The sequence below is a fragment of the Zea mays genome, chromosome 2 (genome assembly GCF_902167145.1).
Source record: "Zea mays cultivar B73 chromosome 2, Zm-B73-REFERENCE-NAM-5.0, whole genome shotgun sequence".
Lineage (NCBI taxonomy): Eukaryota > Viridiplantae > Streptophyta > Magnoliopsida > Poales > Poaceae > Zea > Zea mays.
In genome coordinates this window covers 34,996,681-35,015,690 of record NC_050097.1, presented here as the reverse complement: position 1 = coordinate 35,015,690, position 19,010 = coordinate 34,996,681, and the positions used below count along the sequence as shown (strand labels likewise).

The window sequence follows — 19,010 nt, the reverse complement described above, 5'->3', positions numbered from 1 at the left end:
CACAGCAAAGACGGCTAGGTTAACCTTATCTGCTGCAATAGTGGCAGATTCAACAGCCGCACGTGCCTCCTTCTCAGCAACCAACGCCGCACATCTCGCCTCCGCAGCTGCAACAGCCGCAGCACGAGCAGCATCAACAGCTTCTGCAACAGCGACGACCGGAGCAGTTCGATCCATCTCTGCGATTTGGGTGAGGCGCCTAGGGTGTGGCGGCTAGGGTTGCGCAGGAAGAGAATAGGAGAAAAGAACGGCGGCTGCTAGGAGAAAGGTAACCGATGTAGACGACATGAGTATCAATGGTTTTAATCATAGACGTTACCTTGTAATGGCGTGGTCATATCCATTTTGGAGTGTGAGTTATCTCCAATTTTTCCATAACAGCAAATCTCTCGCCTACGCCTCCAAATCGTCGAAGCCGCATGAGGATTTGCATGATGACAAATTTCTCCACACGAATGAGTTCTGAACAACGCTACTACTGTCCTGCCTGCTCTGCTCCTCAACAGGGCAGCTGCCGAACGGCAACTTCGAGGACGCGCCGGCGAGATCGCAGCTCAACGGCACGCAGGTACTGGGGCTCTACGCGATCCCTCGCTGGGAAGTCTCCGGGTTCGTGGAGTACATCGGGTCAGGCCAGAGGCAGGGGGACATCATCCATTCATCCTCCCGGTGCCGGAGGGAGCCTACGCCGTGCGGCTGGGGAACGAGGCCTCCATCCGGCAGCGGCTGGCCGTGTCGCGGGGCGCGCGCTACTCCGTCGCCTTCAGCGCCGCGCGCACCTGCGCCCAGGCCGCTCAACGTGACGGTCGCCCCCGACTCCGACGTGCTCCCCATCCAGACGGTGTACGCGAGCAGCGGCTGGGACTCCTACTCCTGGGCGTTCGAGGCTAGGCACGGCGCCGTGACGCTCATCGTCCACAACCCCGGCGTCTCTGAAGACCCGGCCTGCGGCCCGCTCCTCGACTCGTTCGCCATCAAGGCTCTCCGGCCGCCTCCTGTGCCCACCAAAAGTAAAAGACCCTGGCGCCATATTGTTGTCTTGGAACTTGGCCGACGAAATAACTAGGCATTCCTATTTCGGATGGTCGTCTCTCGTCTGAACCATCTTTGATCATATTGTTGGAAAGATGGAAAAAAGGTTGGACCCATGAAAAGGTAAACACATGTCTTATGGGAAAAGACTCATTCTGACTAACTCTTGTTTAAGTAGTCTACCAATCTATACTATGGGGTTCTACCTCCTACCTAATAGGATTCACAAGAAAATGAGCTCGATCAGAGCTAACTTCTTTTGGCAAGGGGCCGAAGACTCAAAAAAATACAACATGGCGAAATGGGATAGTTTAACCAGACCAAAAGACCAAGGCGGTCTCGAGATCACAAACACTCTCATGATGAACGAATGCTTGATTGTGAAATGGATATAGAAATTATGCCAAGGATCAGATGAGTTAAGGTACAAGCTGCTGCAAGCTAAATACATGCTCAGGAATAATTTCTTTCTCTCTAAGAACAAGGGAGTTTCTCAATTTTGGCAAGGCCTTCATCAGGTTAAGCATCTGTTTCAATGGGGTGCGACGAACAAGATAAAAATAGGGAAGGGACCCTGTTTTGGAAAGACGTTTGGATGGGAAAGGTGCCTATTAAAATCAAGTATCCTAGATTTTTTTATATATGCAGGGACAAGGATGTGCCTGTTTTTAAATGCTGTGAGAGAGGAGAGTGGAACATAGATCTGGTGAGGCCCCTTAATGATTCTGATTGTTGCTTATGGGAAGAACTTCATACTGAGCTTAGGGAGCATAATACCTCTCAAGGGAGAGACTTAGTGTTTTGGGATCTAGACAACTCTCGCAGATTCACTACGAAATCTCTTTACAGGTTTAGGTCCGATGGTGGTGTCAAAACCTCCGTTTACAAAAAAAATTGGAATTGCAAGGTGCCTTTGAAGATCAAGGTTTTTCTTTGGCAAATTTACAATAGGAAAATCCAAGCGGCCGCAGTGCTAGAAAAAAGGGTGGAAGGGTAGAACGATGTGTTCTCTGTGTGGGGACAAAGAGACAGATGATCACATCTTTATTCATTGTGTCCTTCCGAAATATGTTTGGGGAAGAATGAAAAATATTGCTGGTTGGGACCGTGTCCCCAGGTCTGTAGCTAGTCTGTTTAGCAATTGGGGAGTGGGATCCTCCCATGCTGCTTGTTCTTTCCATCTCTTTATTGTTGCCGGGCTGGTTTGGTCCCTTTGGTGTAACATAAATAAGATGATGATTATGGAAAAATTCCCTAACAATACGACAGCGATCATATATGAGATCATGTCTTTCTTGCAGAGCTGGAGCGTGCTACTCAAGACAAAGGATCAGGCGATGTTGGAAGATATACTGGACTCAGTGAAGAAGTGGTTACGGGAACATCATTCGGTTGAGGAAAATTGCAGTGACATTGGAGTGATCTGAAGTGGAAGATGTCCCTTCTTTTTGTCCCAGGCGTGGAGTTGGTGCTACTGATATGGATGTCATATGAGGGTTCTTTTTTGTTTGTGCTGGGCTGGTTTCTAGCTTTGTTAGGTTGTTTAATCGAGTGAAGCTTTCTAGTTGATGATATTTGAACTTTGTCAGGTTGATGCTATCAATGTGGAGCTTTGGTGACTCAGTCTTTAGTTTAGTAGAGGGGCTGTGTTTTTTTTTCTTGGTGGTCATGGGGCGTCAGTGTGGAGCTTCTCTGATTAACTGGTATTCCCAGTTCAACGTTGTGGGGTGTGCTCTATGTAGCTACCTTTGTTATTGCTTTTCTTAAAAGCTGACTAAAATCTCCTTTCAAAAAAAATCCTGGCGCCACGTTCAGCTGTTCGTGTTGTTCGAAAGAAACGAAAATGCTCAAAAAAAAATGCAATGAATATATGTCCCTGCACTCTGCAGACAACATGCTCCAGAACGGGGACTTCGAGGAGGGCCCGTACATGTTCCCCGGCGTGCCGTGGGGGGGTGCTGGTGCTGTGCCGCCGGTGGACGAGGACGACTACTCGCCGCTGCCTCCGTGGATGGTCCTGTCGGCGACCAAGTCCGTCAAGTACCTGGACGCGGCGCACCACGCCGTGCCACGCGGCGCGCACGCCGTGGAGCTGCTGTCCGGCACGGAGGCCGCGTTGGCGCAGGACGTCGCCACCGTGGCCGGACGTCCGTACAGGCTCGAGTTCTCCGCCGGGGACGGATGCGTGGGCTCGCTGTCCGTGCGGGCCTACGCGGCGCGCGGCAGCGTGACGGTGCCGCACGCGTCGCGGGGCAAGGGCGGGCACAGGCGCGGCGTGCTCGACTTCACGGCGGTCGCGAAACCTGACGCGGGTGGCGTTCGTCAGTATGGCCTTCACCATGAAGAGCGACGGGACGCTCTGTGGCCCCGTCCTCGACGATGTCTCGCTCGTCGGCTTGCGCAGCCATGCTGCTCGCCGGCTGCTTCTTTGATAGTACTGTACTATTGAAGCGTTGTCGTGTTCAGTCAGACTTGAGAATTTGCTTGAGCTCCACTAAGGCTGGGCAGATTTTTTTCACTCTATTTTTCATTCAGAACTAAGCACCCTGATTGTAATGCTGTGACACTAATGCGGAAAAGGATTACCTGGACATACCTAATTGGGCCTAGGTGACATAATAAACCGCTAGTGGTTAGGCCCAGCCCAGTGCCCACCGGCCAACGCCGACGCTTTCCCGCGTGCTGCCCGACATACAACCGGGCTGAATACAACCGGACTGGAAACCCCGAATCTTCCACTGACGATGGCGCCTCGTCGCGCAAAGACCTTCTTGCCGAGATCTGAAGCTGCCAAGAAGGGCCAGGGGCAGGCCGAGCGCGTCCGCGTGCGGCTCGGCTCCTCGTGCTCCGCGACTCGTAGTGCCATCCAGACAGAGACGCTATAAGTGGAGCAGCGCGACGGCCTGGTGACTCGCCACACGTACTGTTCCGTCGACGACAAGGCGGAGGAGCCCGGCCGGCATGGAGGGGCGCGCGAGCTCACGTCGCGGCGTGCTGCTGTTCTTGCTCGTCGGCGTGGCTTCGGCCAATCCTGACGGTGAGATTCGATTCCGCAAGCTGCTGCTACTCCCATGCTTACGTGTTCTTTGCGTAACATGCACATTGCCATTGGTGAGAATCGATGGGCTAGCATTACGTCTATGTATTCAACTCTTGTCGCCATGCATGTATTATTAGCCTCTGCTTCAAAGTTCAAACACATTGGCATACATTTGTTGTCGCTTTGTCTCACTGTTTGCACTTCCTACTCTGATCTCCGTCCCATAGAGTATTTGAAGCGTAACCAAATTTATAGACAAAAAACATTAGCACCCTGTTCCTTTTTTGAAAAGAAGTTTGCTGTCTGCCAATGTTCAGGCGTTGACTAAATTGGGATAAATGAAACTACATAGTACACTGTCAGAACTGGAGTATTACCTATTACGGTACCTTATTTAAACAAAAAAACGGTATTATTTGATTCATAGCTATAGTCCCAAAATGTTCGGTTTCGTGCGAAGAGAGCGTTGACTCATGAGAATGGAATAATATAAGATACTGTATCGATCACGCTATTGAGATAGAGTGTGATGTGGGTTTGTGTAGGAAAGTGGTGCGCGCGCATGACGCAGCTTCAAATCCCCAAAATATGCACATGTTTGGACTTGGATCACTTTAGACTAACAACGGTACAACAACAATCCGGGTGTCCACAGGGCTACTACCAAACGGCAACTTCGAGCAAGGTCCAGACAAGTACCAGATGAACGGGACCTGGGTGATTGGCCGCAAATCCATACCCTGCTGGGAGATCTCAGGGTTCGTGGAGTACATCGTGTCCGGGCAGCAGCAGGACAACGGCATGGTCGTGGCGGTGCCCGAGGGCGCACGGGCCGTGCGGCTGGGCAACGACGCGAGCATCCGGCAGCGGCTTACAGGGATGACCCGGGGCACGTCCTACTCCGTCACCTTCAGCGCGTCGCGCACCTGCGCCCAGGCCGAGCAGCTGAACGTGTCGGTCGCCCCGGAGTCCGGCGTCCTCCCCATCCAGACCGTGTACACCAGCAGCGGGTGGGACTCCTACTCCTACGCCTTCAGGGCCAGGCACTCCGCCGCGTGGCTCGTCATCCACAACCCCGGCGTCGAGGAGGACCCGGCGTGCGGCCCCGTCATCGACTCCGTTGCCATCAAGGCACTCCACCCTCCCAGTCGCACCGCCAAGGGTACCATTTTGCGGTTAAAAAAGGGGCAGATTTCGAGGATTGTTTCAACTAACTAACAAACTTGCTGTCTGTCTGATCTCTCGTGCGTGCAGACAATATGCTGAAAAACGGAGACTTCGAGGAGGGCCCGTACGTGTTCCCGGACACCCCGTGGGGCGTGCTGGTGCCGCCGATGGACGAGGACGACGTGTCCCCGCTGCCGGGGTGGACGGTCATGTCCGACACCAAGGCCGTCAAGTACCTCGACGCGGCGCACTTCGCCGTGCCGCGCGGCTCGCGCGCCGTGGAGCTGGTGGCCGGCACGGAGGCCGCGCTGGTGCAGGAGGTGCGGACGACACCCGGGCGGTCCTACACGCTGTCCTTCTCCGCCGGGGACGCGGCCGACGGGTGCGCGGGCGCCCTGCGCGTGGACGCGTACGCGGCGCGGGGCAGGCTGCCGGTCTCGTACGAGTCCCGCGGCACGGGCGGGTTCGTGCGCAACGAGCTGGAGTTCGCCGCGGTGGCGAACCTCACCCGCGTCGTCTTCCAGAGCATGGGCCACTACATGAAGCCCGACGGGACGCTCTGCGGGCCGGTCGTCGACGATGTCTCCCTAGTCGCCGTGCACAAACACGCTGCCCGCCGGTTGTTCATGTAGTCCGTTTCCCCGCGTGCAGTGTCAGTACAACCATGTACCAGCTTTGACCCGAGAAACTAACAAGCCCCGAACCACAGAACTTTTCATTGTTCTTTTTTTTTGTTTTTTACTTTCATCACTAGCTGTTCAATAGTGCAAGTAAGCACCAAAGGGATTCAAGGTGACTAATCTCGCTTCTAACAACTAGAAACTAGTCTAGAGCAAGCACTATAACAACAACTATAACAACAGTCTAACTAATCTAAGTATTTTGCAAAATAATTATATTAACCACCGAGTGATTCTCTAAGCACTTGAGTGTTTAGAGCTATAGAATGGAGTCTCAGACTCTCTCGTATTATTTTCCTTCTCCGGCACATCTTAAATGGCTAGCTGCGGTCGTATTTATAGCCCTCATATTCAAAATACTTGTTAGAAACGTGTACTCGTCGGACATGTATGATTCAGACACTATACATACTCGGTGCATACACGTCTACTGGCTATTGCTGACTGTTGAGTTTGAGGTGTCCGATGTGACCACCTGTGCTACACCGGACATGTTCATTGCAAGTAAAACAACTCATTTGTATCTGTGACCTCTTTGAGTATGATGTCCGTTGTGGAGTCCGGTATACAACCGAGCATTTCTAGTACGTTGTAAACCTCCACATACACGTTGCAGGCCTCTGTCACTGCCCTGTCCGATTTGGCATCTGATGTGGTATTCGATGCATACATGCATGTATGGTGTACTATGATCTTTAGCCCTTTCTTCAAAACAAGCATAATATTTGTCTAGAGCTTTATCTGGTGCAAACGTCTGGTACTACTCTATAGTTGTTTCTTTGTTTCTTCATGTTTTTTCATTCAGTTTTTTATCTTGTGCATTGGACTTTTGTATGATCTTCTTATGTTTGTAATGAGTTTTCTAATGTCTTATCTTGAGATGTTGATCTTCTCAATCACCACGGAACATTCGTCAAAGTCTATGGGGGTAGATATCCTTGGGTCTTCATGAACACTAAAACATATCACGGGCCGCCTAATGGCCTCCCACTAGATCGTCCCACGGGATGGGCCAACAGGTTATAACCGGGTTAGGTGAGCTTGAATGCCTGATCCAAGAAGACAAAGACCAACTTTCGAGTTAGGCGTTACTGAAGCACTAGTATCTCGGATGGTGCAGTTGTAAGCGTCTGAGGAGCTAAGTTTTCGGCGATAACTCAGGCGAGAAGGTGATCAAGACTCCAGATATATAGGACTGCAAGCTACGACAAAGAAGGAGATAAATGAAGAGGATAGTGATCACAACATGTAAAGGGATAACTCTCTGGTTGTGTATATAAGGCCAAGGGGAAACCCCTACAAAAAAGACACACATCATCTCACCCCATCCTCATCAATAGTAGCTGATGTTGGGGACTTGTTATCAAATGCTATGAGTTAAGAACAAGGCAACACAGAAATATTAAATGTTATTGCCCTTCGTCCTTTGAAACATTATTTCCCTTAGGATATAATGATCTTCAGACAAAGGTCATGAAGGACATACCTTCATTATCGCAGCATATGTTAATAAAAGGAGAAACATATGAAATATAAGAGATTACATGAACAATTATATAACATTATCAACTCTTTCCCACTTTATTATCATGGATAAATAGAAATGATACAGAATTACAAAAGTACCTTCGGCTTGACAGAAGGTAAAAGTACAAGAGTGACACACGAGCAAATACAGGTCAGCGTGAACAGTACGTGGGTACTGTTCACCTATTTATAGGCACAGGACACAGCCTGTGAGAAATTACAGTCATGCCCTTTACATTTACTAGTGGCTTATGGAAAAATCTATGAGGACTGGATAGCCTTTTCCCCTTTAAGTCGGTTCCTTTTCCCGTGATTGAGCCAAAGCTCCCTTGTGCATAGCTTCGAAGCAACGACAACCTTCGTCACGACCATGCCCTTCTCATCGTATATGCCTTTAATCCTGAATCCGAAGGTACCTGTCTATAAACCATGCTTGAAAGACATTGTTAAATTACGTTTTTGAGGACCTTCGGAGGACAAAGGCCCCCAACAGTAGCCCCTCGCAATATTAATTTGTTTAAGATAACGAATTCAGACTGCAACATGGACGAAGGCCTTAAGCCGAAGGTCCGAAAAAACACCTTCCCTTTACTAGAATAACAACCGTCAATGACAGACAGGACCCTCCAATTCGGGGCATGCCGAGCGTATAAATAAGAACTTACACCAACCACATTTGATACGCTGCTTGTGCCATTTGCTTTGTTTTCTCAATTTTATAGCTCTTGCTCACCAACGCTTGCTAGTTTCTCAAACTTTCTAAGCTTCGGTTTGAATGACACGTTTTCGTCATCTCCGAAGAAAAGATGTCTCAAGACAAGAAGGTTGTTGCTGAGACGAAGCTAACCGAAGAGGAGAAGCTCTTTGAACAGAAGAAGGCTGCAAATCCTTATATAGCTGGGTTTTTAGAATCAATGGCAAAATCAAATACAGAGAAGATTACAAAAGAGATATTGGAGGGCCTGTCTGAAGATACTGGTGACAGTGACAACTACGATGCAGAAAGTGGGGGTGAAGATTCCGAAGATCGACCGTGGAGGCCAAGCCATACAATTTTCGGAAAGTCGACCATCAAGCAAAGTCACCTTGAGAGCATGAGGGGGAGGTACTTTCGAGATATATCTATTGTGAGGGCTAGTGAAGACAATAACACTCCTGCTCCTGAGGAGAATGAAGTTGTGATTTTCTGAAGCTTCTTTAAAGCTGGGCTTCGGTTCCCGCTGAGCAGGTTTGTAGTTGAAGTGTTGAAAACCTTCCAAATTTTCCTTCACCAACTGACCCTCGAAGCCATACTGAGGATGGGAGTCTTCGTCTGGGCAGCAAGGAGCCAAGGTATAGACCCAAGCGCAAAATGCTTCTGCAGCATGCACGAACTTATGTATGAAACGAAGGCCACGGGAAAAGAATAGTATCACAACAACTTTAGCTGCTACGAATTTATCGCCCGACCCAACTCAAGCTATCCGGTGCCAACATTTCAGAAAAGATGGCCGGGAAATTGGATGGAGGAATGGTTTTATGTGAAGAATGACTTGGTAGCGAGGGAGGATGTTAAGGTGGTTATTATGCGTCCCATATGGTCCCGCTTCGGCCTTCGAAAGCCAAAGGTTGAAATCGATGAAGCCGCCAAAGCATGCCAGAAGACCTTTGGTACTGTATGCTTCTTCATTGGTACAAGAGATCTAATCCAAGAGCATATAGCCTTCAGAGTATGGCCGCTTGTAGAGAACTGGGAAATGCCGAAGGAGACTGTCACCGAGTCTAGCGAAGGTGACCTGGTTCGACTGAAATATACATTCAGATATGGAGATAAATTTGATGAACCAAATGACGACTGGCTGAAATGTATCGAAGCTACAAGTGATGAACTGCTTGGGCCATATTCCAAAGCAGAAGATAATGCATTATCCACATCCTTCAGGGGCCGAGGAAAAAGGAGATTGAACAGAGTTTTTGATGCCATTGGTTTTGTTTATCCCGACTACTGCTACCCGCTGTGAGGACGGGGAAAGAAAAGGAAAACTACTGCTTCGGCCAAAACTGCTACTTCGGCCACTCCAGATGAGCCTGCGCCGAAGAGCAAAAAGTTGAAAGTCCTTACCCACCGGCCATGTTATATTGAGCCGGTCGTGATACCTGAGTTTAGCGGAGAGACTTCTTCAGCTGCTGAACAAAAAGAGCCCATTCTTCCTACGCAGAAGGCTGAAGGACCAGCCATAATGCTGAAGGTACCCTCAGCTGAGCTAGCTGAGTAGAATACTGATAAAGATAAGGCCGAAGAGCCAAAAATTGACGAATAAAAAATGTTAGAAATTTTAAGCCCGTCGGCAGAAGTAACAGTGCCGAAGGCACAAAAACGTTTTGCGGCAACTCCCAAGAGAAGAAGGATGGCTAATGTACTAGATGTGCTAGAAACAGTAAAGACTTTGAACTCGACTCCTTCAAAGAAAATTGCCGAAGCCTCGAAGGCGCAAACTGAAGTTGAAACAGAGCAGGCCAAAATTAAAATTGCAGTAATTCAAGCTGGTGCCAAAGCTGGGCCTTCAGAGTCCACTGAAATAAATCCTGCGGAAATTGAAGAAAAAACAATAGAAGAAAAAACCACAGAGCAAATTTCGCCTGAAAAGGTTGCCACTCCTGCTCCCGAAGCTTTGAAAGATAGCATTGATTACATTATCCGTCATGCTTCGGGAAAGGTACTTTCTAAGGAAGAAGAACGAGAAGCTCAACATTATGCCCAAAAACTGAAATACCCAAAGGGGCATTAGTGTTTAATGGCAGCGGGGAAGAAGATTTTTTGTACTGTCTCCCGGATAACAAAGAGATATCCGTCAGCCAGGAGATAGGAAGAAGCTTCGGATTTCTGAAGCTAGAAGATGGACTCTCAGTATTGTCAAAGGATGAATTGGCTGACAGTTTAGCATATAATAGCATAAAGGTATGAAAATCATTTTTGTATTTGAAAACGAATTACTTCATTTGTTTATACTTAATTCTGTACTCCTCTTGAAGGGCTTGATCCTTAGCAATGCCCTCAGAGCGCAGAAAAACATCGAAGATGAAGGGTGTACAATGGCTTTGAACAACCTTCGTTCAGAAGTGATTGAACTAAGAAACGAAGGCCTTGAAAAGGATAAAATATTAATTTCATTGGTAAACAAAATAAAAGAAGACGAAGCTAGTTCCAAAGCTCAAGCTGAGGCCCAAAAGAGTGAAATTGAAGACATTCGGAGATAATTAACTGAGGCCAAAGAAAAATGCGTTGTTGCTTAAGCTAATCGAGATGCCAGCGAATATTGGAAAAATTATTTAGAAAAGACAGTTGCAGAGCTTCGCGCGTCCAAGGAAAGTTGTTTTGAAAAATCTGTGGGGTGCGTGAAAAAGATGAAGACTAGCTTCGCCAATGTGGGCGCCTATTCAAACGAAGACAACTTCATACGAGGCGACCCCGAGGGTGTTATTGAGTGGATCAGCGGAGAAGCCGAAGCTTTTGAGGAAATTCTAAGTGATCGTGGGGATGTCTGTGCGTTCTCTGGTGCGAGAGGAGTTTCAGCTATCTTGGAGAAGGCGAGTTGCAATCATGTTAAAACATTGGCTCAGGCCGAAGCTGCCTTCTCTGCGGATGACACAAAGGATCCTTCGGCCGAAGCAAGTTTATTGTGCGGCAAATTTTTCACTGATATTTGGGAAAATGGCAGCCGAGAAATGGCCCATGAAATAATGAAGAAGAGCGAAAAAGATATTCATGACTCTCGAGAAGCAGTGAAAAAAGCTGAAAAAGCTGCAGAACTCGAGAGACGGATAGGTATCGTTTAATGGCTTTTAGCTTCGTTGTTTGTTTTCGTGGCCTCGAACTAATTGATGTTTTCTACCGCAGCTAAATTACCTCCTCCAATGGAGCTGTTCGACCCACTGGCCGACCCAGAAACAAAGAAAGCAATAGAAATTATCAATATGGTCGAAGCTATTGTTGACGAAGTTGTTAACAAATTGCTTAACAAAGCTGCAGAGAAAATTCTGAAGGAAGAATAATAGTTATTGTAAAAACATTTTTAGCTTATGAATGTAACATTTGTTGAACTAAGTCTGTAATATTTAACGTGTATATTTTTGAATCTAATACGTAAGTTGTTTTTAATTCAGTTCTTTGCGATGCATGAAACTTTATATACATACCGTTTTTTAGCCTTCGGCGAAAAAACACCTTTCCTTCTTTTCATGCTTCGTAAAGAAGAATGTTTATGCTTTGTGAGGATATCCATACTTCGTAAAAAACATCCAAGCTTCGTAAAAACATCATTGCTTCGTAAACAATAGATCTCTTCTTCCATATCAGAGCTGATGAAGATGTACTTCTCAGCTTATTTGTGCCTTGGCACCCTGAAAGGGAAATAGGGTCAAACCTTTTCCTATATGAATTTTGGTGGTTGAATTGCCCAACACAAATAATTGAACTAACTAGTTTGCTCTAGATTATAAGTTTTACAGGTGCCAAAGGTTCAACACAAACCAATAAAAAAGGTCCAAGAAAGGGTTCAAACAAAAAGAGCAAAAGACAACCCAAAGGCAGCCCTCGTCTGGCGCATCGGACTGTACGGTGTGCCACCGGACAGTGTCCGGTGCACCATCGGACAGTGTCCGGTGCACCATCGGACAGTGTTCGATGCACCAGGGAACCCAACTCCAAACTACTCAGCTTCGGGAATTCTAGGAGCCACTCCGCTATAATTCACCGGACTGTCCGGTGTAGCACCGGACTGTCCGGTGTGCCAGCGGAGTAACGGCTACACAGCGCCAACGGTCGTCTGCAACTACTACAGGAACAGTGAACAGTGCGCGACTGCGTGCGCAGAGTCAGAGCAGGCGCCAGAAGGCACACCGGACAGTGAACAGTGGTTGTCCGGTGCACCACCAGACTGTCCGGTGGCCTAGTTGTCAGGAGCTCCAACGGTCGAAACCCAACGGCCTAGTGATGTGGCTGGCGCACCGGACTGTCCGGTGCGCCGACAGAAGCCTTCACCAACGGTCAACTTGGTGGTTGGGGCTATAAATACCCCCCAACCACCACACTTCAATGCATCCAAGTTTTCAGCCATCAAACCTCATACAAGAACTCTAGACTTCATTCCAAGACACAAACAAGAGATCAAATCCTCTCCCAAGTCCAAAGTTCATTCCAATCAATTAGTGACTACAGAGAGTGACAATTGTGTTCATTTGAGTTCTTGCGCTTGGATTGCTTTTCTTCTTCCTTCTTTCTTGTTTCCAACTCAATTGTAATCAAGGCAAGAGACACCAATTGTGTGGTGGTCCTTGTGGGGACTTGGTGACCCGATTGATTGAGAAGAGAAGTTCACTCGGTCTAGGTGACCGTTTGAGAGAGGGAAAGGGTTGAAAGAGACCTGGTCTTTGTGACCACCTCAACGGGGAGTAGGTTTGCAATAACCGAACCTCGGTAAAACAAATCACCATGTCATCCGTCTTATTTGCTTGTGATTTGTTTTCGCCCTCTCTTTCGAACTCGTTTATAATTCTAACACTAACCCCGGCTTGTAGTTGTGCTTAAGTTTATAATTTTTAGATTCCGCCTATTCACCCCCCTCTAGGCGACTTTCAATTGGTATCAAAGCCACGATACTTCATTAGAGACTAACCGCTCGAAGTGATGTCGGGAGATCACGCCAAGAAGGAGATGGTGACCGGCGAGAAGCCCGCCACAAGCTATGGGAAGGCTCCATCTGGGGAGTCCGGCAACAAGGTGAAGGGATCCCCTTCACACGACAAGTCACATCGGAGCGGCGAGAAGAAAAAGAAGATGAAGAAAGTGGTCTACTACGAGACTGACTCTTCATCGCCATCCACCTCCGGCTCTGACACGCCGTCCGTCACTTCTAAGCGCCATGAGCGCAAGAAGTTTAGTAAGATTCCCCTACGCTATCCTTGCATTTCCAAACCTACTCCTTTACTTTCTGTCCCATTAGGCAAACCACCCATGTTTGATGGTGAAGATTATAATATGTGGAGTGACAAAATGAGGCACTATCTAACCTCACTCCACACTAGTATTTGGGATGTTGTTGAGATTGGAGTACAGGTACCATCGCTGGGGGATGAAGACTATGACTCAGACGAAGTTTCCCAAATCCGGCACTTCAACTCCCAAGCCACCACTATACTCCTCGCCTCTCTAAGTCGAGAGGAGTATAATAAGGTGCAAGGGTTGAAGAGCGCCAAAGAGATTTGGGACGTGCTCAAAACCGCGCATGAAGGAGACGAGGTGACCAAGATCACCAAGAGGGAAACGATCGAGGGGGAGCTCGGTCGCTTCTTGCTTCACCAAGGGGAGGAGCCACAAGCAGTGTACAACCGGCTCAAGACATTGGTGAACCAAGTGCGCAACCTCGGGAGCACCAAATGGGATGACCATGAGATGGTCAAGGTTATTCTAAGATCACTCGTATTTCTTAACCCTACTCAAGTTCAATTAATTCGTGGTGATCCAAGATATAAACTAATGTCTCCCGAGGAAGTAATAGGAAAATTTGTGAGCTTTGAATTGATGATCAAAGGCTCCAAGAAAATCATCGAGCAAGGAGCCTCCTCCACACCCGATGTGCAACCCGTTGCATTCAAGGCAACGGAGGAGAAGAAAGAAGACTTTACACCAAGTAGGGTCCCCATCGACGCCTCCAAGCTCGACAATGAGGAGATGGCACTCATCATCAAGAGCTTCCGCCAAATCCTCAATCAAAGGAGGGGGAAAGACTACAAGTCCCGCTCCAAGAAGGTTTGCTACAAATGTGGTGAGCCCGGTCATTTTATCGCTAAATGTCCTTTGTCTAGTGATAGTGACAGGGATAACGACATTACGACAAGAGGGGGAAGAAGAAGGAGAAGAAGAGATATTACAAGAAGAAGGGCGGCGATGCCCATATTTGCCGGGAGTGGGACTCCGACGAGAGCTCCACCGACTCCTCCTCCGACGAGGACGTCGCCAACGTCGCCGTCAACAAGGGACTTCTCTTCCCCAACGTCGGCTACAAGTGCCTCATGGCAAATGATGGCAAGAAGAAGGTAAAATCAAGATCCTCCACTAAGTATGCAACCTCTAGTGATGAGGAAAATTCTAGTGATGATGAGGATAACTTGCTTACTCTTTTTGCCAATCTTAACATGCAACAAAAAGAGAAATTGAATGGATTGGTTAGTGTTATTCATGAGAAGGATGAACTCTTGGATAGCCAAGAGGACTTCCTTATTAAGGAAAATAAAAAGCATGTTAAGACTAAAAATGCTTATGCTCAGGAGGTAGAGAAAAATGAAAAATTAACTAGTGAGCTAAGTACTTGCCATGACACTATTTCCAACCTTAGAATTGAGAATGCTAATTTGATTGCTAAGGTTGAGAAGTCAAATATTTGTGATGATTCAATTGCTAATCTTTGAAATGATAATGCTAGTTCAATTGCTAAGATTGCAAAATTTAATGCCTCTCTTGCTAGCCTTAAAAATGAGAATGAAAAATTAATTGCTAAGGCTAAAAACTTAGATGTTTGCAATGCTTCTATTTCCAATCTTAGAGATGAGAATGCTATTTTACATGCTAAGATTGTTGAATTAAATGATTGCAAACTCTCTACATCTAGCGTAGATCATGTCTCTATTTGTACTAGATGTAGAGATGTTAACATTGATGCTATTCATGATCACCTTGCTATGATTAAACAACAAAATGATCATATAGCTAAATTAGATGCTAAGATTGCCGAGCATGAACTATAAAATGAGAAATTTAAATTTGCTCGTAGCATGCTTTATAGTGGGAGACGCCCTGGCATCAAGGATGACATTGGCTTCCAACAGGGAGACAATGTCAAGCTTAATGCCCCTCCTAAAAGATTGTCTAATTTTGTTAAGGGCAAAACTCCCATGCCTCAGGATAACGAGGGTTATATTTTATATCCTGCTGGTTATCCTGAGGATAAGATTAGGAGAATTCATGCAAAGAAGACTCATCATGCGTTTATTTACAAGAATGAGGCTTTTAGCTCTAGGTGTTCTACACATGTTAAAATGCCTAAGAAGAAAACTCCTATTACATCAAATGATTATAATGTTTCATTTAAAACTTTTGATGCTTCTTATGTGCTAACTAACAAATCAGGCAAGGTAGTTGCCAAATATGTTGGGGCCAAACACAAGGGATCAAAGACTTGTGTTTGGGTACCCAAGGTGCTTGTTTCTAATGTCAAAGGACCCAAGACTGTTTGGGTACCTAAGAACAAGGCCTAAATTTGTTTTGTAGGTTTATGCATCCGGGGGCTCAAGTTGGATCATTGATAGCGGGTGCACAAACCACATGACTGGGGAGAAAAGGATGTTCTCCTCCTATGAGAAAAACCAAGATCCCCAAAGAGCTATCACATTCGGGGATGGAAATCAAGGTTTGGTCAAAGGATTGGGTAAAATTGCTATATCACCTGACCATTCCATTTCCAATGTTTTTCTTGTAGATTCTTTAGAATACAACTTGCTTTCTGTTTCTCAATTATGCAAAATGGGTTACAACTGTCTTTTTACGGATACAGGTGTTACTGTCTTTAGAAGAAGTGATGATTCAATAGCTTTTAAGGGAGTATTAGAGGGCCAGCTATACTTAGTTGATTTCAATAGAGCTGAACTCGATACTTGCTTAATTGCTAAGACTAACATGGGTTGGCTCTGGCACCGCCGACTAGCCCATGTTGGAATGAAGAATCTTCACAAGCTTCTAAAGGGAGAGCACATTTTGGGACTAACCAATGTTCATTTTGAGAAAGACAGGATTTGCAGCGCATGCCAAGCAGGGAAGCAAATTGGTGTTTATCATCCACACAAGAACATCATGACAACTGACAGGCCACTGGAGCTCCTCCACATGGATTTATTCGGCCCGATAGCTTACATAAGCATCGGCGGGAGTAAGTACTGTCTAGTTATTGTGGATGATTATTCTCGCTTCACTTGGGTATTCTTTTTGCAGGAAAAATCTCAAACCCAAGAGACTTTGAAAGGATTCTTGAGACGGGCTCAAAATGAGTTCGGCTTAAGGATCAAGAAGATAAGAAGTGACAATGGAACGGAGTTCAAGAATTCTCAAATTGAAGGCTTTCTTGAGGAGGAGGGCATCAAGCATGAGTTCTCTTCTCCCTACACGCCACAACAAAATGGTGTAGTGGAGAGAAAGAATAGAACTCTATTGGATATGGCAAGGACCATGCTTGATGAGTACAAGACTTTGGATCGGTTTTGGGCCGAGGCGGTCAACACCGCCTGCTACGCCATCAACCGGTTATATCTACACCAAATCCTCAAGAAGACATCTTATGAACTCCTCACCGGTAAAATGCCAAATGTTTCATATTTTAGAGTCTTTGGTAGCAAATGCTTTATTCTTGTTAAAAGAGGTAGAAAATCTAAATTTGCTCCTAAGGCTGTAGAAGGCTTTTTACTTGGTTATGATTCAAACACAAGGGCATATAGAGTCTTTAACAAGTCCACTGGACTAGTTGAAGTTTCTTGTGACATTGTGTTTGATAAGACTAACGGCTCTCAAGTAGAGCAAGTTGATCTTGATGAATTAGATGATGAAGAGGCTCCGTGCATCGCGCTAAGGAACATGTCCATTGGGGATGTGTGTCCTAAGGAATCCGAAGAGCCTCCACATGCACAAGATCAACCATCTTCCTCCATGCAAGCATCTCCACCAACTCAAGACGAGGATGAGGCTCAAGATGATGAAGGAGAAGATCAAGAAGATGAGCCACCTCAAGAAGACGACAATGATCAAGGGGGAGATGCAAATGATCAAGGCAAGGAGGATGAACAAGATCCAAGGCCGCCACACCCAAGAGTCCACCAAGCAATACAACGAGATCACCCCGTGAACACCATCCTCGGCGATATTCATAAGGGGGTAACCACTCGATCTCGTGTTGCTCATTTTTGTGAACATTACTCTTTTGTTTCCTCTATTGAGCCACACAGGGTAGAGGAAGCACTTCAAGATTTGGATTGGGTGCTGGCGATGCAAGAGGAGCTCAACAACTTCACGAGGAATGAGGTATGGCATTTAGTTCCACGTCCTAACCAAAATGTTGTAGGAACCAAGTGGGTCTTCCGCAACAAGCAAGATGAGCATGGTGTGGTGACAAGGAACAAAGCCCGACTTGTGGCCAAGGGATATTCACAAGTCGAAGGTTTGGACTTTGGTGAAACCTATGCACCCGTAGCTAGGCTTGAGTCAATTCGCATTTTACTTGCCTATGCTACTTACCATGGCTTCAAGCTTTATCAAATGGACGTGAAGAGTGCCTTCCTCAATGGACCAATCAAGGAAGAGTTCTATGTTGAGCAACCCCCCGGCTTTGAAGATAGTGAGTATCCTAACCATGTCTATAAACTCTCTAAGGCGCTTTATGGGCTCAAGCAAGCCCCAAGAGCATGGTATGAATGCCTAAGAGATTTTCTTATCACTAATGGCTTCAAAGTCTGAAAAGCCGATCCCACTCTCTTTACTAAAACAATTGCCAATGATTTGTTTGTATGCCAAATTTATGTTGATGATATTATATTTGGGTCTACTAACAAATCTACATGTGAAGAGTTTAGTAGGATCATGGTACAAAAATTCGAGATGTCAATGATTGGTGAGTTGAAGTATTTCTTAGGATTCCAAGTCAAGCAACTCCAAGAGGGCACTTTCATTAGCCAAACGAAGTACATTCAAGATATTCTTACCAAGTTTGGGATGAAGGATGCCAAGCCCATCAAGACACCCATGGGAACCAATGGGCATCTCGACCTCGACATGGGAGGTAAATCCGTCGATCAAAAGGTATACCGGTCGATGATAGGTTCTTTACTCTATTTATGTGCTTCACGACCGGATATTATGCTTTCCGTATGCATGTGTGCAAGATTCCAAGCCGATCCTAAGGAAGTTCACCTTAGGGCCGTGAAACGAATCTTGAGATATTTAGTTTATACTCCTAAGTTTGGCCTTTGGTACCCCAGGGGATCCACTTTTGATTTAATTGGTTATTCAGATGCTGATTGGGCAGGGTGTAAGATTGATAGAAAGAGCACATCAGGGACTTGCCAGTTCTTGGGAAGATCCCTGGTGTCTTGGGCTTCAAAGAAACAAAATTCTGTAGCTCTTTCTACCGCCGAAGCCAAGTATATTGCCGCAGGCCACTGTTGCGCGCAATTGCTTTGGATGACTAATATGTTTTCAAGTGTATTATAAGCTAAGTCATAGATTGAAAGGGAAATGGAGTTCTTCGGCGAAGACAAGGCTTCCACTCCACTCCATCGAATTATTCATCCTTCGCCATCGCTCCACAACACTCTCTAATTTGGTATAATCTTCACTCCTATATTATTTGCCAAAGGGAGAAAAAGTTTGAAAGGGCTTATATTTCACCCACAAGTATCTGTTTTTGGCGATTCATGCCAAAGGGGGAGAAAATATTAGCCCAAAGCAAAAGGACCGCACCACCACCAATTTCAAAAATGTAGTCTTT

General features: G+C 46.4%; 1 protein-coding gene and 1 pseudogene across 2 annotated transcripts; both read left to right on the top strand.

Annotated features, from left to right (window-relative positions):
* The first annotated feature begins 519 nt into the window (after positions 1 to 519).
* Positions 520 to 3,521, top strand: LOC103646277 (DUF642 superfamily pseudogene; annotated as a pseudogene). Its single transcript, NR_163498.1, has 2 exons — positions 520 to 1,155; positions 2,334 to 3,521. The product of NR_163498.1 is annotated as a DUF642 superfamily pseudogene (transcript).
* A 441-nt stretch (positions 3,522 to 3,962) lies between these two features.
* Positions 3,963 to 5,963, top strand: LOC100273371 (uncharacterized). The gene is made up of 3 exons (NM_001147810.1): positions 3,963 to 4,069; positions 4,728 to 5,234; positions 5,327 to 5,963. The coding sequence occupies exons 1-3, from the start codon at positions 3,994 to 3,996 to the stop codon at positions 5,869 to 5,871; spliced, it is 1,128 nt and encodes a 375-aa protein (NP_001141282.1). The 5' UTR covers positions 3,963 to 3,993; the 3' UTR covers positions 5,872 to 5,963.
* The last annotated feature ends 13,047 nt before the right edge of the window (positions 5,964 to 19,010 follow it).